At 48.4% G+C, this 26,091-nt stretch overlaps 1 protein-coding gene across 1 annotated transcript in view; it reads left to right on the top strand.

Annotated features, from left to right (window-relative positions):
* Nucleotides 1-26,091, top strand: part of VWC2L (von Willebrand factor C domain containing protein 2-like) — a 50,095-nt gene that overhangs the window by 16,199 nt on the left and 7,805 nt on the right. The window contains exon 2 of the mRNA XM_009576528.1: nt 2,257-2,386. Within this exon, the coding sequence (XP_009574823.1) occupies nt 2,257-2,386 (130 nt within the window). The remainder of the gene's footprint in view (nt 1-2,256; nt 2,387-26,091) is intronic.

Below are 26,091 nucleotides of genomic sequence, written 5' to 3'. Positions count from 1 at the left end.
CTGGAGTCACCCACGGAGGTGAGCGTCTGGGCAAGAGCCAGAAGAAGGGGCACTGGCAAGTGAACAAAACAGTCAGGCAGAGGAAGATCCTAGAGGCAAGACCAAGTATCTTGAACTTGGTAAGATGGGGAAGGGGAGGTGGCTGAGAAAAGTCTTGTCGTTCATGCCAGAGCAGCCTTTTCATTTGCTGGCTGCTCGTTCCTTGCACCGCCGAGGTGTGCTTTCCTTCTCTAATTGTGCGCGGTTCTTCCCTCCTGAAAAGCTGCTTTCAGTGTCAGGCAACACCATGGTTTATTACAGTGTCATTTTCAGGTTACACCAACAACGCAGAAGCAAAAGATGTGTGTGTCATGTCTCATTTACTCAGTTGCAGAGTCATTCAGGGGCATCTCCTACTCGTGCTGATCATCTTTAAGCCGTAGATTGGGCTGCAGTCCTGGAAATGCGTCACGTATTTCTTAGCATTGCAGCCACTGTAGTAGTGAAGATGGGGACAAGTCCTGAAGGATACGTCAGTGAAAGCCTCCACAAATCACAAGATCTTGTTCTACTGCTCCATATAATTAGCGATTAAAATGAGTAAAAACAAAGCAGCAATTTTCTTATTGATCCCTCAGCAAATAGTTCTGTCTATTTTCTTCTGTATTGTTTCTTTTTATTAAATAGCCTTGAATAAGAAATGTCAGTCAAATGAATTTAGATTCCTGGTGCTTCAGACAGAAATCAAAGCAGGATTGAATGAGGAAAGATAATTAGAGAGAGGAATTCCACCTCCACAGACTTCTTCCCTTGCTCAAGGAGTGCTGATTTTATCTCAATTGCCAAAGCCGTGAGCAAAGGAGAGGTGATGGGAATTATAGACTGCAGATGCTGAGACAAGGCAAGGGAAGCTTTAATTAGTGCATTTTAAGGTAGAAATGAATTTCCTGGGAATAAATTATTTGATTCAAGACATACGGAGCTTCTTAGAGGTGAACTGAAAAGCTGTTTACCTGCCAGAACCAGGGCTCACAGGTTGTATCTGGCATGTAGAAATGAGTGATGCATCACTGGGGTCTGAAACACATGGGGATGAATCCTCCTTTCCTTTGCATCTCACTTTTTTTTTTAATATGGAGGAATTCCCATAATATGGAGGAATTGCTGCAGATGCCCACCAATGCAACAGAAAGCAGAATTTTTTCCAATACCCACATTTACTCATTCAAGTGTCAGTGATGGTCCTACCGTTGCTGAGGAATTGGGAGTTATGTATTGAACCTGCAGGCACTGAAAGGAAGTGATTTCCTTTCAAATTCTCCTCTTATGCCTCTTTCTTAGTTCTGTTGTCATCCTTTCATCACACTTGCACACACATAAGGACACTGGGAACGATCTTTCTATTTTTCAACAGATTTCCACAGCTTTTCAAAGGACGAGACAGTGACAACTCTCTACTATTTGGAGGTAGATAGAGATTCCTTTTTGAATTGATGGAGCTGAAATGAAACCATTTAGCTAGGTGCTTTAATCCAGAACTCCCTGACTTCAGCAGAATTATTCAGGCTCTTAATTATTTACGTATTCTGTGTAAGGCAGTTGCTCAGAAACCTTGCTGAAAACAGGCAGGAGTGGGGCCAGGACCAGATCTAATGGTTCTGTTATGGGAGTGCTTACAGACCCCTGATGCAGGTGCTGCACAAACACAGAATAACATGGGTTTGCCCCTCCAAGAACCACGCTATTCTCCTCTTGAAAGCACATCGAGAGGCTGGCGGATGGACAGGCCACCCCAGCAGCACCTTTCCGACAGCTTGGGGTTTGCTGGCAGTGGTGGTCTACATGAGCTATGAGTATGACCTGGAAAATCACCCCGTCCTCCCTTCCTGGGAGGAACCACCACTCGTGATCTTCCAAAAACCCGGCTCTGCTGCCAGCCAAATGTGTAAGATAAGATAACAACCGATGAGTAGGGCAGAAGTACAACCTTGTGGCTTCAGCTCAGTCTTTTTGATGAAGGGAGCTGAAGTCTGACAAAAGGTAAAAAACTGTGCACCCTCTCTGGGAAAAAAGTATCATGCTCACTATGTTTTTCTAATGTTCTAGTTGCCTATTTCAGATGTTGCTATTTTGTCCTGTAGGTTAATTTGTATTACCCATGATGAATGAATGCAGTCGAGGTATTAAACGCTGATGTGCTTATCTTATGGCAAGATAGAAATGTTGCAAACTTGTGAGCTACGGGAGGAAACGGGCTAATTTTAGATTTGTTCCTAGCCCTCGCCATGCGAATGGTGTCGCTGCGAGCCCAGCAATGAAGTTCACTGTGTTGTAGCAGACTGCGCAGTTCCCGAGTGTGTCAACCCAGTCTATGAACCAGAACAGTGTTGTCCTGTCTGCAAAAATGGTAAGAAAGTACTGTATTGGCTTTAACAAAGAGATATAAAGGAAACATTTTATTAAAATGTTGTTACCAATGCATCGCCAGGAGGTTTGCTTCCATTGGCACAGGCTGGCGTTGGGGCTGTTACTTCTCCTTGCGTGTGGGCTTCAGTTATGAGGTGGCAACTGTGAAAATTAAGGCTGCCCTTCATGGCCTCTGTCTTCTCATTGAAGCTGATGGGATTGCTGACTTGAGTAAGGTTTTATAGGATTGAGCCCTGATATCGGTGATAGTTGTTTGATATCTTTGCTTGTTTCTCATCATTAGTCTAACATGAAATCAAGTGTGTAAGAAAAGAGAGAGTTTTTGTCGCTAAATTAAGAATCCAATGGTTATTACTTAAGACCAGGGGAAAACTCACTGAAATCAATGGCAAAACTCTCACTGGGGCCAGTAAGACACCCACCAAGCCTGTAATGTTGTAGGTTGTGTGCTGGACTGTGTGTGTTGGCCCTCATTGTCCCGCTGAAATGATTTCATGAATTGGAGTCGGATTCAGCAATACTTTCAAGAAAGGTTTTGGGATGACTGAAAGTACCTCTTTGGAAAATAAATGTGTTTCCAAGAAGGTCTCCCTGGGCTTGTACCGCAGCCCGTAAGCACTTAGGTCTCTGAAAAAGCCCCTTTCTCCTAACGTAGATATGAAGACAGATTAAGAGGTGCGCTAGCTTCACATAAACCTCTTCATGGCTTTCTTAACATACAAGAAATGGCTGCTTAGACTCATCTTCTCGTGTTTGGAGTTCACTACCCATCTATATTTCCTCTTGCATACATCACCGCTGCTGGATAAAAGTAATGGTTGCTTTTGGATCTAAATGAAAATGTTTACAAAGAAATAACATTTTCAACACATCTTCTGCTCTTTAATACAGAGAAAAAGTAAACAGCTGGAAATGCAAAATATTTTTACTAAAGGAATTGGCAAAATTAAGACCGGTCTGGAAAATTATACCAAAATACTACTTGAAATCCTGAGGCTTATATTAAGCCATGATTTTTACTGAAAAATATTTTAAAAGGCTTTCATTTAGAGTTTTATGTTTCTGTTGAAAAGCAGAAAATGTTCATAGGAAATGTCATTGGTTTGTTGTTGATGATGATCTTCAGAGAAAAGGTACGTTAACCAGCTCTATCCACCACCTTTGCATATAGCCTGCTGCACTTGGGTATGGGGTTTCCCATCGCACTCAGCAAGGTTGATGTCTTGGGTTGATGTGACTGGGAGGGGTAACAGTGGCCATCGCCGTGCCTGTCACCGTAGCTCAGACTCATCTACAGCTGAACGAACGCCGCTCATGTGTGTTTGGCCTCTGTGTTCCCATCGCTGAATCCCCCTCGTTTACGGTGGCACCACTTGCCGATTCCTTCCCATCTGGTTGGCGTCACATGAATCCCAACTGTGAGCATTGCTCAGGCTTCCCAGGAGTGCAGGCTCAAAGGTGGCTTCACACAGGTCCAGGAGCTGCTGGATTTCCCTACCAGCCCTTCGCCACCATTGACCATTTCCCCCAGTAACCAGACTCGCCCACTTTGGGGGCCGGTGGCTTTCTGTGTTGCAGTCTCCAGCGTCCCTGGTGACTGGGGGTAGGCAGCATCTTTCTTCCAAAAGCAGGCGGGCTGCCCAGATAACCAGGAGGAAACGGAAGGAAGCAGCTCCTACTGATGGGAGCGAGGACAAGAGGACAGAAGGAAAATCACCCACCTGCTGAAGGGGCTCCAGGGCACAGTGTAGTGATTGGGACCCTCAACTAGAAGCCAGGAGGCTTCCTCCATGGTTTTGCCAAATTTCTCCGCTCCTCTCTTCACTCATCTGTTGGAGAGACAAAGTTTTCTGAAACCTGTTTTAGGCAGGGAAGTGTTTCTTACCATCCTCTTAAAAGCAGCCTACACGCCTTGGGGATCCTGGTCTCTGGGGCCGGGGAGGCCGGGGCTTGCCACACAGCTCTGAGCCAGCGGAGGATGAAGGGGAGAGGCGGCGCGGTGGCGTGGCTGTTCCTTGGGATCGAGGAGCACATCTGCGTGGGGGGTACCGTGGAGGGGAGCTGACCCCCTCCTTGCGTCCCAGCCTGGCTGTAGGGATGAGACGTGAGCCCCCCCAGCTGGCAGGGCTTCCTGCTCCTCCTGCTGCAGCTGGAACTGACTGGCTGATAGTTGGCCGATGCTTGTAGTTTTGGCTTTATCCTTCACAAATGAAATGAAATAATTCACAAAGTGATAGAAATAAGTAGGCGCCAGGATAGTCTCCGTTGTCACAGGGAATCTGATGAGCAGATTTTGTTACTGCCCTTGGACGTGGCTCCGAGTGTGGCGCACAGCCTTCGCCTCCCTCTTGCATTTTGGGAACTTCATGAGAAAGAGTAACAGACATTGCTGTGTCTCTTCCCCCTCTGAATCCCTCTGACACATCCTAATGAATAAGGATCGCAACGCTTTAAGCTGTCTGTTCATCTTGAGACCAAGATTTTATCTTTCAGCTCTCCACTACAGCCAGTCAATTAAAGCTCGGTTTCACGAATGCATGAAGATAACACAAGCTGACAGACCCACTTAAATGACTGAAACCCCCCATTTTTTTAAATTTGTTTGGTTTTTTCCGTCCGTCCAGTAGCTTTTGCTTTCTACCAAAGTGGTGAAGAAAGTTACATTGCCATGTTTCAGTGTGATGAAAAGATTTTAGCTTAGTCTCAGTCCCTGTGGTCATCGTTTTAAAGTGGCAAACAGAAGAGCTCAAGGGATGCAGCTGTTGGGGGAGGGGGAAAGTTAATTCCCAGAACAACATTGTAGTGCAAATCCTCATTTCAAAAGCTACTCCTTAAAGTTTTGGTAAGGAAAATCCTCGGTTTAGGTTAAAACACAGCCCTGCATCATTTGCTGTGCTCTGCTAGCAGTGTGGCTTGCCTGCTTGTTTAGCTGTTACTGCCATTAACAGAGAATAATTTCCTCTCGATACATTCGGATAGATTTTCATGCCTTTCTTAATTATGTCTTGCCAAGGGCAAAAGTGCTGTGAAGCAGTGAGGTTAATGCAAAAATCTGTTGATTCTAACGTCCCTGACCTGAAGATTCATAAAAAGCCAATATCAATTTCCCTCCCTCTACCATCATTTAAGAGCAGTCTGAACAAGTGGCTTTGGAGATTTATTCCTTCTTGTCAAAAGAAATAGAATTGTTATCTTGTGCTTTGCTAAATGCGGTGTAGCTCGTGCAAAGCTGGCTCTGCTCAGCAGGGGAGACCGCATTACACGCCGAGCAGGCGGAGTTCACTGGGAGGCCAAAATTTGGGGGTGTGGGGGGGAGAGGACGTTTTCTGCTTCGTGTCCCATTGTCCAATTTGTCAGAGTGGATTTTAAGGGCGATGGCTCCAGGTGCTGCGCAGCATTTCTGTCGTAGGGATGAAAGGTCACTGGATTTCACGTTTCCTGGTAGTGACAGACCGCAGAATTATGGCCCCGAGTTGTTATTTCTAGTCATTGTGACTTCTCCAGACAAAAGTGTGTCAGCTATTGTTAACTCTCTCCTCTGCAGGATCTAAAACTTGCCTATCACTCTTAAAATCAAGCCCGTGGCTGCCACCATCTGTGCTATGCCGCCTGCCCCCAGGTTCTCCTGCAGTGCATCCATCCACTTTGCTTACGCCAAAGCCTTTCCGAGCAAAAATCCCCGCCGAGGTCCCCCTCCTCCTGTGTCCAGGGCTGTAGACAGGCCTGTGTGGTGTTACTCATACCTCCCCTGGGTCTTCTCACCTGACCCTGAACTCTCATTTCCGAACCTTTGCTCGTCCCTCCCCGTAAGTCCATCCACTGCTGCGGGTTGAGCCGCGTTATTGGTGGGACTTGCGGTTTTTAAAGCCCTTCCTTACGCATCGCCGTGAGGTTGCTCTTTACGTTTCCTTCAATCCTTTGGACATGGTCTGGCAAGGATGCAGGGATGGGAGGGATCCCCAGTGTGTCACCACTCGCATCTCTTAATCTGGTTTAATCTGTGATCCAGATTAAATGGGTTCCTCCTCTTTGCCAGCTGGGAACAATTCTCACCTACTGCTGTGCGCAAAGGGAGAAATTCATTGTGTTCCGCCTTCCCCGGTGCTGTTTGTTCAGAGCCAAAACCACCCGCTCCCAACGTGTCCTTTCTGGGGGGTGAGTGGATGTGCTCCCGCAGGGAGTCCCCGGGTGGCCTTGGAGGTCCTTCCTCCAGCGCCGTGCTGAGTTAGCGACGCGCTGATCTTTGCCCACTGCTCTAAGGGGGCTCAGCTTCATGCCACTTGTGCATCCGTCCCCCGTTTGCTGCTCCGTGGAAGAAAAACCAGATGCAGTTTCAAATTAGCAGCCTCGCAGCTGCGCAGGGAAAGGCTGGAGGTGAGCGGAGGCAAGGAAAGGGCAGTGTGGGGTTTCCGGCGCCCCACGTTCTCCTGATTTTACAAAGTGCTCCATCAGAATTGTATCCAAAAATAATCTCGACATTAACAAAAATTCATCATCATGGGGCATTTAATGGCACAGCTGTGTTGGGCAAATTAATTTAGAAATCCCAATAAATGCCACAGTAGAATTGTTAACTTCTTCTCCTCTCTAAAGTGTGAAATTCTTTTCAGAGCATTTCAAAGCCGCCTTCACCCATTTACACGTACATTAACGCAATTGCTAGAATAGACTTTGCCTTGGCACTTTCATTTTCTTGAGGGATGAACAGAATAAGCATTATACATTTCTGGTTTGTGGTCTGGTTTTGCTTTTAATTTAATTTTTGTTGCCACCAATCCTCAACAAAAGAATTTGTTACCCGACAAGACAGATAAAAGCTAACGTGTCCACAATGAAATACGTCCTGGCAAGTGTGCTTACTCACGTTAGCTTGGGCTTCTGGAGACATTCGTGATGAAATACTGGGCAGCAGGAAGGCATTTTGTAGATAATCTGTCACTGAGTCTTTAATTAAAGTGTTAAATTACCACAGTTGATACAGATTTCAAAGTAAAGAGTCTGATCCTGCCCTCCACACACAAGTAAGAGATCCCTTTGACCTTCAACAGCTTTTACCTTGGTGAAAAGCATGTATTCAGGCAAAGCTCTTATGGGTATTTATTGTAATATGCTATAAATATTAATAATTCCGTACAAAAGTCTTCATCTTTGAGGGCATGAGCACAAAAGTGAGTAAATAATAATTTATTTGCATGCATATAAAGCCACGTTTTACCTAAGCTGCTCTCTTAACTTACTGAGAATATCAACTTGCTGCTCATTATTTCTCCGTTCAAGTTAATTTGAAATAAGCATTCTGCACCCCAGCCTGTTCCTTCTGTAACACAGCGTGTTTTGCCCAGAAAATCCCCGGGGATTTTCCCAGCCCACCGAAGCCGAGGGCAGCCTTTCCTTTAGCAAACAAATACGCATTATATGTGTCCCTGAGTGAATTTTGCACGCCGCTGTGTAGAACAACACTCGGGGGCTGACCTTCGAGGCTGCCTTTTCCTAGCAAGGGGTATGTAGAAATGCCTTTTTTCTAAGTGGGAGGTTTTTGGAAGTCCCCAAGGGCCAAAGGGGGTGTCCCTTTGGAAAAGCTCCGCTGTGGACAATGGGGGGAATTGGTGCCGGGATGTGGGCAGGCAGCCCCCAGGCCAGGCTGTTCCTGTCCTGCCCAGCCACACGCCGGATGAAAATTGGTTCAGGAACTTCATTCACCATTCATAAGTTAAGCAAGGTTAATAGTGATTACCACTCGGGTGGGTAGACCTCCCAGGAAAATCTAGATGCCACAGAAAGAGGTGTTGGCCGTGCAGTCAATGAACAGGGCTCTTCCTTCTGAATCAGGGAGACAACCAAATCGATGCCCAGGTATTGGCTCAGGGGGGCAATGCGATGTGTTTATTTTGCAAAACCCTTTGGGATTTTGGGGAACAAAAGGCTCCATATAAATGTAAATTATTTATTGTATTGTAGGTGAAGGCAATGGGTTAACAGTGCAAGTTGTTAACCAATATTGACAAAAAGAACTTTCCCACGTGGTCTCTATTGTTCCAAATTATCGGCTATCTTGAAAAGTGCCAAGATTTTAATATCGAATGATCCAGTGCCTGGATATTACGTTACCTGTGCTTTATTGCATAAATATAGCTTGTTATTTATCTGCAAGATGTGGATCACTGAATCTCCAGGTCATTGTTTTGGAAAGCATCTGCTTCTAGCATGATCAGTGACAAAAAAATCAATGAAGTGTGGAAAAAAATTACTAAAAGTTTGAGGAAAAAAGGAAGGTTTTGGGGAGAGGATGTTTTCTCTGCCATTTGATTATATGCAACTGTTGCAGGATAAAGATGACACAGAAAATGTGGCAAGAGGACAAGAGAAGACTTCATATTCATTTACTTTATGGAAAGCAGTGGTTTGGAGCCATGGGGAAATTCCTTTAGAAAAAACAACTAAATAAAATTCCTCTTCTAATTTATTTCAGGAATTCCTGAAATGGCCAGATTTTAAGATTGCAGTTAAAACCCCTTCAGTCAAAGTCTATGCAATATGCTGATTGATTGTGCAGATGCAAGTTGAATGTGGCCAGCCAAGAAGAAGACGTATCCCCCACGCCGGACTTTGCTGGACTCCACGATCCTCTTCACAGGTCCCGGAGACCGAAGCCGGTAGCGTAGCGTAGCCGCATCACCCTTCGTTCTTGGTGGATGAAGTATTCATGGCAGCCAGCCAGCTTTTTGGGTACTCAGTTGACCCCCCCGCCACCACCCCATTCAGATGGCAGGCTGAGGGGTCACGGGAAGGACCGGCTCCTCTTCGGGCAGCGCTTGCCCAGCACGTGGGGGCTGGTGGTTCTTTCACAGCCGACTCCTTAACACTGCTCTGCTGATGCAGAGGTGCCACCCCAAATCAGGAGTCGTCTTCCGTTTTTGCAGAACCTCTAGAAGCCACCTTAACGTTGTGATGACAGAGCCCAGTGGCCGAGGCTTCGTGGCCAGCTATGAAAATCAATGGTTTTGGAAGGCGGAATGCAAAAGAAAATTCCCGAGACTACAAAGGATGAGGTTTTGATTGTTTCTCGGCTAATGTTCTTTGTGAATGTAAACTGTGGTGCCCTATTAGCTCAATTAAAGGAGTGATTGGTTACCAACAGAGGGGAAAAAGGATTGATTTAAAAGCTGGTAGAAGATCAAGACTGAAAACAAGGCGGTATATTTGGGCCAGGCAGTCACCGACCTGACAAAATACTTCAGTACTTGCTTTACTGTTCCCTGAAAAAGAAGTCGTTTCACTGAAACTGATTTTCAGTGGGATTTGTTCACCTCCACCACTTCGGGCCAAGTGGTTAAAGACACGTAGATGCCGAACTTGCTGATGAGAGTTAGGTACGTAAGCATCTGTCAAGAACTAGCCCCTCCATTGCTTTTGGAAATCTCACACAATTGGATTACCCAGATGCTTAAATGCCCTGCTGGCTCAAGACTGCTCCCTGCTCCCTGTGGACACAGCTGTTGGAAGAGTCATCTAATAACGGTGAAAAGCTTTGGAAAGGTGTATAGAGGTTAAACCTTCCAAAATTAGCCATCCTGGTGCTGGATAGTGTCAAGGAGGGCTGAGTGGAATCTTCCACCTCCGGAAGTTTAGAAGAAGGAGAGACTAAAAGAGGCGAGGGAGAGGGAAAGCCTTCAGAGAACAAAAAAGACATGAACTGAACAGCGCTTAATGCGATTAACTCTATCACACAGCTCAGTGCTCACACAAAGCGGTAGCTGCTGGACTGTGTAGCATCAGAGTGACAGGGACGCTGCCGGGAAAAGCCCGATTCAGAGAGTGCTGCAGTAGGGCTCCAGCGGGACAGCAGCCCCTTTCGACCCGACATGTTCATCTGCACGCTTACAGGTCAGCTAACGCTTCCCGAGCATCTGTGGTCTCTTCCTCTGCCCGGGAAGCAAGAAAAAGATAATTCACATATTAAACAGGCAAGAGAAGACTCTGCCAGACAGCCGAAGGCCAGGCAGGAGCTGAAAGCCACTATCCTGAATTTGTACCCCAGATCCTAACGGTGTTGCCATGCTTCCACCCCAGCAGAGTTCAAAATGAATGTCTAGAGGCACCCTAAAGAGAAGGGTCGGGGAGGATCGTGAGAAGTCATTTGTCGGATGGGACTTGCTCCAAAGCTCTCGCTAAGCGGACACAGCTCACAGAGATGTGGGAAGCACATTACACGGTCTGCATTTGCTCTTTAAACTCAGAAATATTTATGAAGAAGCATCTGCTCACCGGTGATTGTTTCCCCTTGGGAAAATGTTGCTGAAATTTGTGTGCACAAGCCTATGGCAGTGGTAGTTCAAGATCCACTGTCACCATGGTAGTATATTGTAGAGGAGGCGGTGGGTTTGGGGTTTTTTGGGGGAAAAAGTTCCTAGATTCAGGTTGAGAAGCCAGGTTCCTTTTGCAGAAGACAAGCAGCCCGGGCAGTACTGAAATTAAAGCAGGCGTGGTGTTGCTGTTCCCCACCTGATCAGACTCGTGGTGTAACTTAAAGGACCAGAAGTGACATTATTATCCAGTCATGTTGCTGTAAACCATTTTGCTGCAAGAGAAGCCTAAAGCCAAATCCTGAGTCCGTGTCACTTGGTGTAACGCCAGCAGCGTTGTTTTACTCTGATTTGCTCCAGCTGAGGATCTGACCTGCAAGAGCTAGTATCTCTGGGTGACTCAAAGGCAAACTGCAGGAGGCTGGGGTGTTTTGCATGACCAGGCTTTCTAAAAGGATTAGAGATGGGTTTGCTTTTGCTGCTCTAGAAGGTTGGGATTATTAAGCATATCTGTATGAGAAGAGTGGCAGACACTGTCTTCATGTATTTCTAATTTAATGAATGTTTAATGCTTCTTTTATTGGAGCCTACATATATGTAGAGTAGAGGACTTTAACAAGGTTGAGTTATGTCAAATAATTGATGTTTGAGCTGCTCCTTTTACATGAAATGCAGACTTTACAGAGCAAAGAGACTGTAATGAAAATATGAATTAAAGATTAGAGCTAAGCAAGTCTGAGAAAACTTAGAATTAAAAAAGGCACTTAGAAGTTTTCTCCTCCTGCTTCCTTTCCTTGCCTCTGCCTTTTCTATATCTCCATCCTCTCTGCTTCCTTGGTAGGGTCCTGCATTTCAGCCGCAGCCTTCTGTCTCTTCTACACCTACGCACCTCTGCGAAGGAAATCAATGCAGTAATCTCATTCTGGGTATTACTGTATGTTTGCACATCATCTATAGCCTGTTACGCTTGCCAACTCACCAATCAGTTCAGCTGGAGAGACTAAAAAGTATTCTTAAGGTGCGTTTTTCTTCATCTCTATCCCTGCCTTGCTGATGGAGTGCATCTCCTGGGCAGAATGAAAGTAAGTGCAAGTTTTGTGGAACCGTTTGCCAGAGGGACCCAAAATTTGTTACGGCACGTCCAGGTGGGGGTGAAAGAGCGTTACTTATACATGGCGGCAATACTGCTGTGTGACAGTGGTTGAGCTGTGCTGCCTGGAGAAGGTTCCTGTAGGACAGGCTCGGGGCTGGTACAGTGCCAAGGCTGCCCTCAGCTATTGCCAGTTCCTGTTGCCCGGAGATGCTCTTCTGCCCGTAAACATCAGCATCCATTTCCTTCCACCCCCTTGGCCCACCTCGCTCTCTCTCGGTTAGCTGTCTTCACGCTCTGACTTTCCACAGGTGCTTTCAGCTCTCAGTCTAAGAGCTCAGTGCCAGGGCATTGCTCCGACAGCGTGAGGCTTTTCTCACCTCAATTCCTGCAGCGCAGGCTGCAAAGAGCTTGGCTGGTTGGGGGTAATTTCTTGCTTTCTGTGTTTGCCTTTAGAAAACCCTTCTGCAATGTTGATCTGCATTCATACCTGAGACTGAAGAGCTTAGGCTTGGTCATCAGCAAATAAAAGCCCAGTGGAAAAGAGGAGGGGATGTTGCTTTCTTTGCTTTGGCTGGTTGGGTTGGTGTGGTGCAGTTCCTCGCACCTCTGGCCATACTGGTACAGCTAAATAAAGGGGGGCTGGGCAGAGCACTTGCCCGTGGGACCCTGATTGTCAGCACTTTGTCATGGGTGGCACACCTAAGTCGCAGCAGTCAGCCAGCGCTGTTTTAGCAAGCTTTGTGCGCTCCAGTGCCCTGCCGTGTCTTCACCCCAACCCCGAGGCAGATACGGCCCCCTCGGTGCTGAGGCACCATCACCCTGCCGGGCTGCAGGGCTGCCCCCCGGCTAGCTCAAGCAGTCCAAAGAAACGCACACAAAATAATTATGTCTTGGGGTGAAGAGGGCACCTCGTGGGGTCTGGAGGAGGTCCAAGGAGAAGTGCTGGGTGGTGTGGATGTGGCCAGTCTTTGCCACGTGGCATTAGAGCCAGAGGAGAGTCTCAAGCCCTGTTTTATTTAGCAGTATGGGCGCGCGCTCCGAGTCAAGAAAAGCTGCCACTGCACTCTTGCCCCTTACCATTTTTGTCTCCAGAAGCACTAAGCCACCAGGAAACTTCACGCGTAGAGACTTGAGGTGCGGAGCTCACACCTGAAATAGGGACTGGGGAGGAGGGGGGCACGGGGGAGGGCAGTGGTGCACCCCAGGTGATACAGTGGGTCATTAGCAAAGACAGTGACGGCCCCACGGTCCTCCTAACTTCTGTGTCCTGAGGACGTACTGCTCCTCTGCTGGACTGAAGGAACCCGTCCTTTGGGGTGGGGGTACGTACTAGGTGGGTCTCATTGCAAAACGTGGTCGCTCTTAGCAACCCTGTGTAGGCGTGCCTCTATTCCTTATCATTTCTTTTTGTACGCAAGTTCTTGCAACATAGAACCGTAAAAATCAGAATTTGCTCGTAGTAGAAACTCAGAAAAAATCAGGATGAAACACCTTCAGAACAGCATGGAAAACACCACAGACTGCCAGTCCTGTTAACAAGGAGAGTTCCAGTGAGATCTGCCCTGTCCGTGACGCACTCAGGATGCGTGTGATGTAATCGTATATATGGTTTAACCTTATTCTCGCACAAAAGATGTCGACTGCAAGTTAGATTTCATCTCCTAGGAAGGTGGAAAGGCAATCAAAGCTCTCCGTAGTTATCCCAGAGCTCCTACGTCCTCGTCACACGTATTCTGCACCATGTGCACAATATTGTATTTCTTGTGCGTGGAGGCTCCCCAGGTTTATTTTTTCCAGGTAAACTCTAGGATGTACGTATTCCACTTGTACGCGTTTCTGAAATCATAATTGCCACAAGAAATTCAGTAAGTAGTTTTAAGAAAAAAAAAAACTAGCTATAGACCAGCCCCACAACTGATGTAAACCGGTATAACTCATTTTACATAAAGTAAGCCATATTTTTGTCCCAGTTAAAATGTTTCGTGCCAGGAGTTTGGTGGTGGTAGGGAAACTCATGTTCGTTAGAATAAACGGAGCAGGAGCTGATGTACCAGAAAGAAAAGTACTGATGTCCTGCACAGGGATCTGTTGAGAGAAGTGGGTCTGTGTGAAGATGAGCACGCAAAGTTCTCCCCAACCTTTCAAAGCTCAGACTTGTGTCACTGCAGCCGGTTGAGCGTATTTGAAGAAGATGGGAATATGTTGGTCAGAAAATGCTGACTCACCAAAACGTCCCTGGGAAGAAAGCCAATTATAGCAAACTCGCTGTTTGTACATTAAAAAAGGTCGGGAAGAAGCCTTGAAATGATCAGATGCCCCATTTTAATGCTTTCAAAATGAACTGACTCAAATCTGGGAGGGTGGGGGGGTGACATGGTTTTGGATGTAGATCTTTATTTTATAATTCGGAACATTCCAAATAGGGAGGACAGAAATGAAGGGGCTTTTTGCCCAATGAATTATTTCAGACAACCTGCTCTGATTTTATTAAACCCAAAAAGCGCTCGCGACTTTGACTTTTCCTCCCCTTTTGAGTGGGAGAGGAATAGCAGAGAGAGCTCCGACTGCGATGGGAGACGTCCTTCCCGCTCGGCTCTCACCCTCGCCTGGGTAAGTAGTCAGGTCCGGGATGGGATTAAAATACCCCTCGGGGGTTAGATGCCTTTGGGGCCACCCCCTTCCACGCCTGGCTGGAGAGGGCTGCCGGCACCCAGCGCTTCTCGGGAAGCCCTCGGCACCTTGCAGGATCAGGCCTGCAGGCTTTGCTCTTTGCGAAGCAGCACCTCGAGTGGCGCGCTCATCTGATTGAAATGCATGGGAGGTGCCAGGAGGCGCGGGTGGAAGAGCTTCGGTGCTCCTGAGTCTCATTAGCTCGGGTCAGTGCATTTGCCTGGTTTCTGTCTTGTGAACCAAAATACCAGTGGGCTTTCGTGCCGTCCCTTCGCAGCTCTCGCCGCATATAGAAACAGCTACAAAACCCGGGGAGTAAATAATCCCCCCCCGTCAGCTCCTCGGGCTGCGTCTGAGCAGGGGCTGGGGAACGCGCTGCAGCCGACACGCAGCGTTTCGGTGCCGAGCCAGCTCAGTTTGCAAGTCAAAGGCTCTGATTTCATGAGGGCCGAGCCAACGTTGGGCGCTCCTTCCAGAAAAGCCTCGTTCTCTGATCTCTGACTCATCGCAGCCACCGCTGACGTCCAAGGGACTCCTTCTGCATGAGGATTATTCATCTGAACCGGGTCCGCAGCAGCATCCGATGCGTCATCCCTTATCTCCCAGCGAGCAGAGGCCGGCAGTCGCGCGGGCGGTGTGGGCACCGGCCCCTTCCCGACGGCCTGGCGTTTTTTTTGGGGTACGGATCAGGGCAGTGGCTGCCAGCTGTTACTGAATGAATCTGGCTTGCTTTTGTTCGACGCGCGGCGGTTGATGCGCGTGAGGCTCTGGGGCCCTCGCCGTGCTACAGGGAAAGCGGCGAGAGAGAAGGTTTGGTTCCTTTTCAAGCTGCGTCAAACAAAAAAGAAATGTATTACAGGAAATGTCAAACGGTAATTGTTAAGGACTTGGAAAACTGTGATTAAAAATGGAAACCTGTCCACCATAGTAACAATAAGATATATTTGCTGTGTTTTTGCACAGAAGCCACGGTTTTTCTCGGCTGCGTTCATGCCCCCCTAAGGAGCAAATACGCTGTGGTCCAGTTCCTAAGACTGGTGTAAATTGGCCTGGCTGCCTTGCTCCAAGAGAAACACCCGTGCTTTTTCAGCAGCTGAGGATTTGCCCTCCTCTTTTTTGTCCTAACAGCTGGATAATTAAGTTGTTACAAGCAAAAAATAGCCAGGCCGAGTAAGCCGTCCCAGTCGGGGGGTGCTGCTGCCGTCGCCCCTGCGAGGCGGCGCGGCCCCTTGGGACGAACGGCGAAGTCACGGTGCGTTGCTCTGTGAAGGGAGCTTGTCCGGGCTGGGAGGGTCTGCGCATCCCCCCTCCGTTGCTGTTCTGCCTCCTGTGGTTTGCTGCCATTTTTTGCCAAAAAGATCTTGCCAAAATCTGAGTAAGGGACTGAGAAACACCGAGGGGCTGTGCGTGGTTCAGCTCTCCTGACGCTCGGTGGAACCTCCCAGAGCCCCTTCTTGAACAGTTTCACTTGTACTTGAAGGACTTCCCTGCCCAAATGGCCGCTTGGGTTTCCCAAGTGGCTCAACTGGTGAAATAAAGGTGATTACTTTTCTTTACAGATTTAGCCTAACTTGTATCTATGGATCTAAAGGCTCGAGGAGCAGTGATGGGAGGGGAATGGCCTCAAAGGAAGGGATTATAAGCCCCCAGCAACAAAACCAAGACTTCAGTTGCTCCTGTGTTGCATGCAGTAGTGTTTTTTGCAGTTTGCATTGCCCCTTCTCCCCTGCTTATTTTCTCCGTCTCGGAGAAGCGCTGCCGGCGCTCTCCCCCCTTGGGTTCACATGTGATCAAGCAAGAAGCTCCTCTCTTAACCGCGGCTTAAACAAAGTGCCGCGGCTATCCTGTAGCCAGAGACGAGATTAGAGGAGACCGCCGGCTAATTGGGAGCAGCGGCAGTGACCGCACTTGGCGGGTTCACGTGGGATGCTGATGGGCACCGCCGGACTGGCCGGGACAGCCAGCGCCCAGCAAACAGCCTGGGCTCTCCCAGCCCCGTGGATGCGCCGGGGTTTCAAAGCGGCGTGTGGAAGCTTTTCCTTGTTGGAATAGGATTTGCCAGATGTGAAGGTGATGCTCAAGGTGCATGAAGGAAATTGGTGCGTTTTGTCCTCCCGACTGAGGATCGGGCTTTCTGGGCACGGCCTGCCCTGGTACACAAAATGTTGGCACAGGGAAGTCTGCAGTAAATCAGGTATTGCTTGTGCTGGTTGAATATAGACTCTTAGGTGGGGCCAGCCCAACGGTTCTGCATCGCTGTATGCATTAATACGCAGGTCTCCGCCGTGGGGGTCAGCAAAGGGGCTACGTATCACTGGCTTTCTGTTTTCCCCTAATCTGTTGGGAAAAAAAACCTAAATAAAATCCCCCACATAAGCTCATTATATCTAAAACTTTCCCAACCGGTAAGGTCAAAGTGGCGGTGAGTCCGGCGGTGCTTGCAGGCATGGCACCTTTTAATGTCCTTCTAGTAATGGCACCTTTTAATAAGGCGTTACGGCTGTCTTTGTGGGATCTGCTACACCCCTGTCTCTCAGCGTTACCCCCACTGCCGTCACGCTGGGAGGAGGTAACCTCTTGGCGAGGGCTAGCAGTGAGTCTCTGGCCCCTTGCCTATAGGAGGGAGCCTTTCTGGCAGCGTCGGGTAGGTAATCCTGACAAACGTCCCTGGGCGGCTTCGATAACACGTCCGATACGCTGTAGTGTCTAGTTGGGTGTTTCACCCCGCGGTTGCTGAGTTTCTACATTTCTCAGCTGAAATCAGCTGCCTCCGTTGAAGATTTCGGCTGTGCACCCCAGGAGGGGATCCCCGGGGCTGAGCAACACCCCACGCTTGGCCGTCGGCAGCCGCAAAGTCGTGGTTGATACTTTGATTCCTTAACACAGACAGGCAGCCCGTGCGTTATGGGAGACATTTTCCTTCTTTTCCTTGCTCCATTTATTTGCCCCCTGGTGTCATCCTGCCCCTGGGGTTTCACAGGACCCATCCTGATTTTTCTCCCAAAGTTCTCCAGCTGAGAAATACCTTCAATAAAGACGACAGTTTATTCACTGGGTTTGGCAATCACTTCATTGCCCAGGGAAGAAGGATGCAAAATAAGAGTCAGGGGGGGATAAATAGATGCCGTTTGCTCTCGAAAGCATCTGCTGGAAGTTTACCCAGCCCTGGCCTGCGCTCTCTGTAAGTATTTAGTCTCGCTGGCTGATGGCTCGCTTGCGATACGGTGCTCAACGGCCCGGTTCTGCAGCATATGTGCTCGGCGCATTGATAGCCTGCCGTTCCGTAGGGAGCTGGGTCGGGCTGCCCAGCGGCAAAGGTCAGCGCCCAGCCAGCCACTGGCAACGAAAAGCCCCCGGCTTCGTTTTATCCCTTGGCACCATAATCGATGACTTTTAATTAAGGCAGAAGGAAATGGGTTGCGGAGGGCGCAGGAGGGGCAGGGATGCTGGGAGGAATTGGCCGTGGTGTAAATAAGATGTCGGGGGGAGGAGGAAGGGAGGGCATACGCAGCGAGGGTGCGTGGCATGACGGCACAAATTGGCTTTATTTAGACGCCCGTGCCCCTCCTTTCCCCCCGCTTTTTTCCAGTGAGTACAAAAAGAGCCAAAAATAAACCTCCTTCGGCCTTCTGCAGGATCTCAGCTGCGGTAGGGAGGGGATCTGTCTTGAAAGCACTGGGGCGATGCTGTCTTCAAAACAAACATTTCCCTGGCTTGCTTCTGAGATTAAAACCCTTCCTGAGACAGCGACGCTGGTTATTACAGCCCTCTGGATGCTGACTTTCTCACTGCGATCGCTGCGGAGGGATAAAGAGGAGAAAATAAAAAAAGGAAGGGGAAGGAATGCAGAGCCAAACTAATAGAGTAACTTCTGGCACTGGCAAGTTTTCATTTTCCAAGGTCAGCCCTGCTTTCATTTGGAGAGTGCTTTGCTCTTTTTAGCAGTTTTGGCTATTGCAGCCATACGTACAAAGGACCATCTGGAAATCTGGTCCCATCTTGAGCGAGCGTTAACATCGAGTTGCCCTGAGCCCGTGTTTGTTCGCTGACTTGCAGCGGCTCCGCCTTGAGCTTGCTTGGGCTTCCGTCGTATCCCCGAGGAGGCAGGGACTGCGTACAGCCCCGTGCGGAGTCGTCAGCCGGGGTGATGCACAAAGCCCTCGCGCTTCCCCAGGAATTTCTACCCTCCTTTAGTTGTGGGGGTTTGGGCTGGTCTGGATTTTGGGGTGCTTTTTTTGTTCCCCCCCCCATCTTTTTTTCCTGCGTATAGTTGTTGAGCTCAGCTTTTGTTACATGCATTCAAGACTACAAGAGCGTGTTTCATTTTCCAGCTTAGAAAACGCTCAGAGGTATAATCAGGTCCTTCCACAGTATTTAATTATCCATAATTAAAGGCATCTACACAAAGCACCGGATTTTCAAAGACTATTCGTGTGTTACATTGCTAATGAATTAAGTAATTAATTGGCATTGAAAAAATACAATAGGAAACATCAATCTTTTAAAGTAAAGCATTTTTTAGGCGTTTTTTTAAATCATTAACTTGTATCAGGTCAGTGGCTGTTCTAAATCCCTCTTCTGGCTTTAAAAAGATTTCTAAAGGACAAAATGAGCGCAGGAAACACAAGGCAGGGCGTACTTGCTAAAGAGTGTGAAACACTCAGAAATGGGGAATTTCATTTGGAAGTCGTCGTCCATCGCTTTGCCGCTCTGTCCCGCAGTTCCTTCCCCCTCCCAGTCAGATCTGAACCAATTGCCATCACATTTAAGAATGCGGCCTCAAACCTGTCATGCTCCTACAAGTTTTGTTAAAAATCGTTGTCTGCTGAAGGGGAGAGAGTGACCCGAGCGCTTCCTTCACCAGGAGCCACGGGGCTGCTGCCCGGGGTGGCCCGGGCTGTCCCCATCGCACGGCCGAGCGCTGCGCCCTGTGCTGCAAATATAAGCGAAAGGAGGCGACGACCGGTTTAATTCCCCCAGTGAACCCACAACTACTCATCAGTGGGCTGAAACTCTTGGGTTTTTTGGGCGCTGTCTACGGGAGGTGGTACAAGGGTGGGGGTCCCCAAAGCTGGCCTGCCCTCCCCACCTCTACCTGGACCAGGAGCACCGACACCCCACGTCTTTGCGCCGCTACAAAAGCCCCCGTAACCAAACACCAAAGCTTGTAGACCTCCAACAAGAGACGAAAATTTGAGGGCTGCACATCAGCATCAGGTCAGCGCAGTGCTTAGCACTTCGGCCGTGGGTTTAGTTTTAATAACCTGCGGCCCCTCAAGGAGGGCACTGCTTCTGTGCCTCAGTTTCCCCTGTGCACGTCCCTGCCCCGTGGGGATGCTGTGATGGTGACAGGCTCTCGGTTGTGAGCCGTTTGGATACAGTGGTGCCACCAAGACCAGAGAGTGAGTAATAGTTTTATCCAGTAATTAAGTAACAAAAAACAGACCAGCAGAATGAGGGGTAACGAAGCATTCTGAAAATTTGGGGGGGAGGGATGCAGAACCACATACATCCACCATAAATTTTCCCCAGCCTTTCATCATTCCTAGCTGCTACCTTAGAGTGCAAAATAACTCTCCTGTCCTGGCACATCAGCATAATATCACATGGCATCTGCTCGAGTATAAAAGCCCACATAGATTGTGGTAATGCGTTTCGTAGTGGCACCCAGAATTATTAGCAAAGGAAAGGACGATCCTTTTCCATTTGATGATTTCGTTAAACGTAACTATTCACATGCAAAACCAGCACCACTCATTTTATTTTTATTAGCAACCTGACTCTTTGCACGCGCCGTCAGAAAGCATTGTGCAAATGCCATGGATACCATTAAATTCAGGTAGCATAATGGGCCCTCGGAAAAGCAAAATCCGGGGACAAAACACGGACTAAAGCTGCTTCTGCAGCTGTTGGGGAAATGAGGGGAGGTCCCAGCAGAGGTTTTTGGAGCCTGTTAATTCCAGAAGCACCGACCTCTGCGTGTCTCAACCTGTCCGTCAGACCGCGGTGTGCCCGTCCTTGCAGGGGTTTGCTCTCCCCGCGTGTGCCCTCGAAGCCCATCCATCCTGCCCTGCCCCTTCCTCCGCCTCCCCTTGCACCAGGAGCTGCAGATTCTGGCACAGCAGCGCCGGGTCTTGCCTCTCTGACAGCAAGCTTACGGGTTGCTTGGGGTGGGGTCGGAGGGGGGGTGTTTTCTCGCGTTTCTTTTTCCATGTCCCAGGCAGGTAATTAAATTCCCCGAACAAATTAAGAAATGATGTTTCTGCATTTGTGGTTATTCCCTTTCTCCGGGTAATCAACCCTTTGTACTGACTGGCATAGAAGCGGGAGCTCTGCCACTGCAACCTGACCTGAAGGTTGGGGTGAGATTCTATTTAGCAAACTTGTAAGGATGAAAAAAAGGCAAACCCAAAGGCCGATGCTGCTTGCCTCTGTTAAGCACCTTCCAGAAGAGTCCATCCTTCGACTGGAAAGGGAACCTTTGGTGACTGACTTAGACGTCTAGCTTGTATATACACGTACATGTTCATTAAATTCACCTTTCATTTGGGTCTTGCCTGCCCATGGCCAGTCATTTCTGTGTCCATCGTTGTGGAGGTCAGGAGGATGGGGAATGGTGATGAAGACCATGGAGGCCAGGAGGGTGGGGAACGGTGCTGAAGACAGCAGCAGACGGGCTTGCTCTGTCACACAAAGTGCGAAAATTGGGTTCTGCTCAAAACTGGCAGCAGAAAACCCAACATCTGAAACACGAGCCGGGAGTAGAAAGCGATGGTTTCAGCCGCAGCTCTCTTCTTACATGAAAAGTTTTTGCTTTGCTTTGAAGTTCCATTTCTAACACGATCCCACGTTCAAAACCTTCGTCAGAAAAAGCTGTTGCCAGGTGGAAAAAAAAAAAAATGGGACTGTGCTGATGCTCTCAAAGCTTCACATTTCATCTCACACCGGCAGAAAGGCATTTTTCTACCAATTGACACGTTCCCACAGTCACCCGGATCGTGATGAAGCTCTGTTTTTCAGAAGGAGCTGAAGGTTCGTCCTGAGCGTGTGGATTCCCACAGCTGAAGAACCCCTTCTGCCACTTGGCAAGGGGTTTGGGCAGAGGTTTCCTCGTGCCAGCGGGCAACCCTTGCCGCGACTGATACGCGCAGTGGTGCGACTGTCATCGTGCATTATCTGCTGTATTTTCATTAGCCAACGGTGGGTCAGGTTGGGTTGGGTTGGGTTTTCAGTAGACTGCACATCTAAACGCACAACTCAATATATAGTAATCCCGGTTCCTTTTTTTCCCCTCATTTCGCATTTTTTTTCTCGTGTTTTATAGAAAATTAGCACAGTCATAGTTTCCACTTCATTTATGACTGATATGAAAAAAACCCACCCCATAAAACATCATGCACAGCTGTAGTGACCAAGTTAGATTCAATTCTGGCTTTATATTGAGTTGATGTGCAGCCAGCTCTCTTCCATACATCATCTGTGATTGCAGTTAAGGATGAAATACTGTTTTAATTCTTACACCAAATGTGGGGTTTTTTTCCGAAGAAAAAAGTCATGAAAATGTTAAAATGGGCCATAAAAATCATTAAACTTTCACACCGAGCACAACCAAGAGGTGAGTAAGTTGGCTAAAAGCTCAAAAGACCCAGAGAAAAAGTCCCGGTTGTTATTCTTTTGTTGTTAACCTTCGCCTTTGAATGGAGATACCCAGGCAGAGAGCAAAGACCTGGTACTTTGGCCATCGAGGGCTATTTTGCCACTTGCGTCCCTAGAGAAGGGTTTCCCCTCACGTCTGCACGGACGAAGAGCTGTTGCTGCCTGCTGGAGCTGCTGCTCGCTGCCGGTGTCCGAGGACGGTGCCCGAGGACGGTGCCTTGGGAGGTGCCCCGGCACATCCAGCCAAGCCCCCGGCCGATTTTGCCGCTCTACATCCCAATTCCTGTCTTGGGTGACCTGGGAAATAGCGGCTGTAAGGGCACGGTCACCTGGACCGAGCCTGTCCCACGGCACGCGTTGTCCCGTGGCTGCCCTCAGGACCCAAGCTGGCGAGGTGAAGGCAGCAGAAACGCAACGGCACGTTATATATATATACCCTCTGGATATATATTTCTTCACTTAAAGGTTTAGTCTCTGGAAGCTCCAACTTTTCCTCCCTTTGGCTGTTGATTTTACCAGTAACGTTGTTAGCTGATGCGGTATTTTAATAGTAGTTTTATTAGTTGATTTCTTTTAAATTAGCCTATTTTAAACCAGCTCCAAAAAAAAAAAAACCCTCACCTTATTTGCCATGTTTGAACCGTTAAAAGAATTAATGTACCTTCAGCGCTGTTGGAGTTCATTTTGGGAAATATCTATTTAGACAAGTTTTTAAAAGCCTATTACTTACCTGAAAGGTTATAATGACCTAGGAGTAGCTTTCATTGCCTGCAATTAAAATCTACCTATATTTTTTAAAAAATCTATGGTATTCTCCCAAAGCTTTATGCTGTCTGCTAAGAGATTTTTTTAAGAGCTAATCCTTTTCGTTTGGCCAGGTAAATGTTGAAACTTGCATTTCTCACTTAATAGATGGTTATTGCCGTCTTTGAGGTGTTACTGTTTTCCTTCTTCAACCTTGAATGTACACAGTAAAAATCTGATTCAAAAAAGCTGTTTTATATGCGCAGTAGCTGCCTGTGCAATGCTGAGCACCTTGCCTGGGCGGTTTTTTCACCATAAGCTAAAATTTTCAGCGCTGATTAAGGTATTTGCGCACGTAGCTCCTTTTAAAATGAGGAGGAATTTGGTGTGCAAATCCCGTAGGTGACTTCTTTGAAAATGCCAACCTGCATTTTATATTAAAAGGGGGGAGCGGGGGGGCCACACCTTCTATTTAAGGCTCAGCCTGTAGCCCTGCGGTTTGCTCTTCTGCTGCCTGAGAGCTGATCCCGAGACACGCCGTGCGTTGGCTCCGCCGTGACTTCGGTGGCAGCGGTTCGACTTCGATGCTGCTCTCAATTCGGGTGTATCGTTCAATCAGCAGAGTGGGTAAATGATTATGAATTTGATATTAGCTATTCCTTTGCACTGCAGCGATGCCTAACCCTGCTGGAAAGCAGTCCGTAACCCACCCCACTGGATTAGAAACCCAGTAAAATGGGGAAACTGGGGGTGGAGGTTTTGCAGGGCGCTCAGATGTGCTCCTGGCTTTGCTTTCGGTGCGCCTGGGATCAGAAACAGAGGCTGGATGCGCAGGCTTGGGGGAAACGCCCGTACGATGAGGCAAATACCCTTAATCTAAAGCAGTGGGAAACGTACCACTTGCCTTATTTTCTTTAGCATGCCCAGATGGGGTTTATTAGATAATCTCCACTAGTCTTGCGTTGTTAAAAACTGATTAAAAAGATTCATTCTCATGGTTGAGACTCCCGGTAGTTTATCATCATATCTCAATCCACGATATTGCTGCTGGAGGAAAAGTTCCGCTCCTTCTGGGCTTTAACCCTGGGAATTGCCCGGTTTGGCATCCCCTGGTACCTGCCGGCGGCAGCGTCGGCTGTCGGTCAGTGGCACCGCTTGTGGCTGCTCTGTTTTCTGCAGATGCCTGTGCTGAACAGGCGTTTTTCTCCGTCATTTCCATGCTGCCTTCCCCGCAGCGAGCCGTGCCGAATGTCTCATCTAGAGCTTTGCTGTGTCGGGAAGCAAACGACGGCGCTGCCCGGGGACGGGCAGGTCGGAGGCGACCATCAGCCTTGGGCTTGGTCCCCCACCGTCGTGCTCATCCCACGTGCGCGGCGGAGGAAGAGGGCAATTTTTGGCTGGTGCTTTTTACCTGTCGAAGAGCCTCTGCCTTTATTTAATTTGCTGAGTGATAGTCTCAAGTCTGTCCGCACAGCTCAGTTCTGTATTGGCGCTGGTAGACGTCACTGCTCCTAAACAGACTGCTTTTAAATTGCACCCATAGATCTTCCTTGCACCAAATTTAGTGATGCCTGAAGTTATGTCTCCACATCAAATTAAGTAACTGTGCTATCAATAAGGAGGAGTAATGCGGTGTATTCCCTTCTGGATGTTTCCACGTCCCTCATTTGTTTGCTGCTCCTGACTAAGATGGATAATGAGCCATCGGTAATTTTCTAACCACGGTGCAAAGCAGCGAGGATTAAATCAGTCCGTGTCACTGGGAGCCAGGTCGTAATTTAGGGAACCTGAGTGGGCCCCCTCCGTTCGTTAAGACTCCAAGGCAGCGGATGCTTGGGGTTGCCTGAGCAAAGCCCGGTTGATGTGAACATCTCTGCATGGGGAGGGCCAGAAGGTGAGGTGGGACCACCAGGAGGTCCCTGTCCCGCTGGGCTGGCTCAGAGCTGCAGCTGTGGTTTATCTCTTTTATTGTGCTGGCTTCATCGCTGGTGAAAGTCACTGGAAAGGCTCCCGTTGCCCTGAATTTAGCTTTTCAACTCGGCCTCGCCTTTTTAATGCACTCCTTTTAATGATGTAGGGCTTGCTTAGAGTGAGCAACTTGGATTTAGATTGGAGAAGGATACTGCAGAGAGAGAGAGAGATATTTTAAAGGAGAGATTAAATAACTTTTAGGCATCTTCAGGCACCCAGCAATGTGAGTTACGGCTGGAAAAATCTCTCATGTAAATAGGCAGCGCTTGAGAAGGGCTGTTAGCACCGTCTTGTGAGGAGTGAAATATGCAGGAACGACGGAAAAGAGCTGCAGATCAGCTTCAGGGGAGATTAATTCTTTGAGGCAACAGTGCACAAGACTGAAAGCTCATGGATGGCTAGGAGATACCACCAGTTGACCCCAGGGAGCTTTTAGCCAGAGCCAGCAAGGTGTGACCCCAAATAAAAAAAGAAAAGGCTCTCACTTCACAATGTTTCAGACAACAGAGTGAAATTTGGGGCATTTATTGGAGGTGCTATCTCTCCATGGGTGGCTGGACGAGGCGGCAAAGGAAGAGTGAACCTTCCGCCTTGGGGTCACCTCAAAGAGGTGACACTTGTTACCACGGCTAAGAGCCATCATCATGCGATACTCTGCCTAACAGTGGAAACATCCCCGGCAGAAGGTGGCCTTGTCACAGAAACATCACTTGGTCCATCGTTGCATGTGGTTCCTTTCAGCAGCGAGGACAGGAGTGACGTACCCACCTCGCTGGGAGCTCCTTACAGATAAGCAAATACTGCCTGCGCTGGTGAATGAAGACCGGAGTAGGCTGAGATTTGGTGGGAAAGCTTGCACAGACCTCCCGTCCTTCTAGGAGAACACCGGCTGAAAGCAAATGAACAAAAAAAGGGCTGTGGGAAATGTGTCTGTCAAACTTCCTTGGCTTTGCTTGTATGCCTGCAGACACACACATACATACTTCAGGTCTGTGCAAGGCTTTCTTCTGGGATTTTAAAACATCAACAGCAACAAAAAAAGAGAGACACAGAGGAATTCCTGAGCTTTTGAATGGCAGAGGGGCCGGGGGGCTGCCGGGGGCACCACTAGCCCGGTGCTCACACCTCCTCCCCAAAGCTTTCCGTGCCTGCCTTGGTTTTCATCCCCCACCTCACGGCGGAGGATGGGACGAAACCCGCAGCAATTTCATCCCGGCATCCACTGGCTCGTGGGCCTGTTGCCAAAAA

This window comes from Fulmarus glacialis, unplaced genomic scaffold (genome assembly GCF_000690835.1).
Source record: "Fulmarus glacialis isolate BGI_N327 unplaced genomic scaffold, ASM69083v1 scaffold6644, whole genome shotgun sequence".
In the NCBI taxonomy this organism is placed as follows: Eukaryota; Metazoa; Chordata; class Aves; order Procellariiformes; family Procellariidae; genus Fulmarus; species Fulmarus glacialis.
The sequence above is the reverse complement of the archived record's forward strand: the minus strand, read 5'-3'. Positions and strand labels throughout refer to the sequence as shown.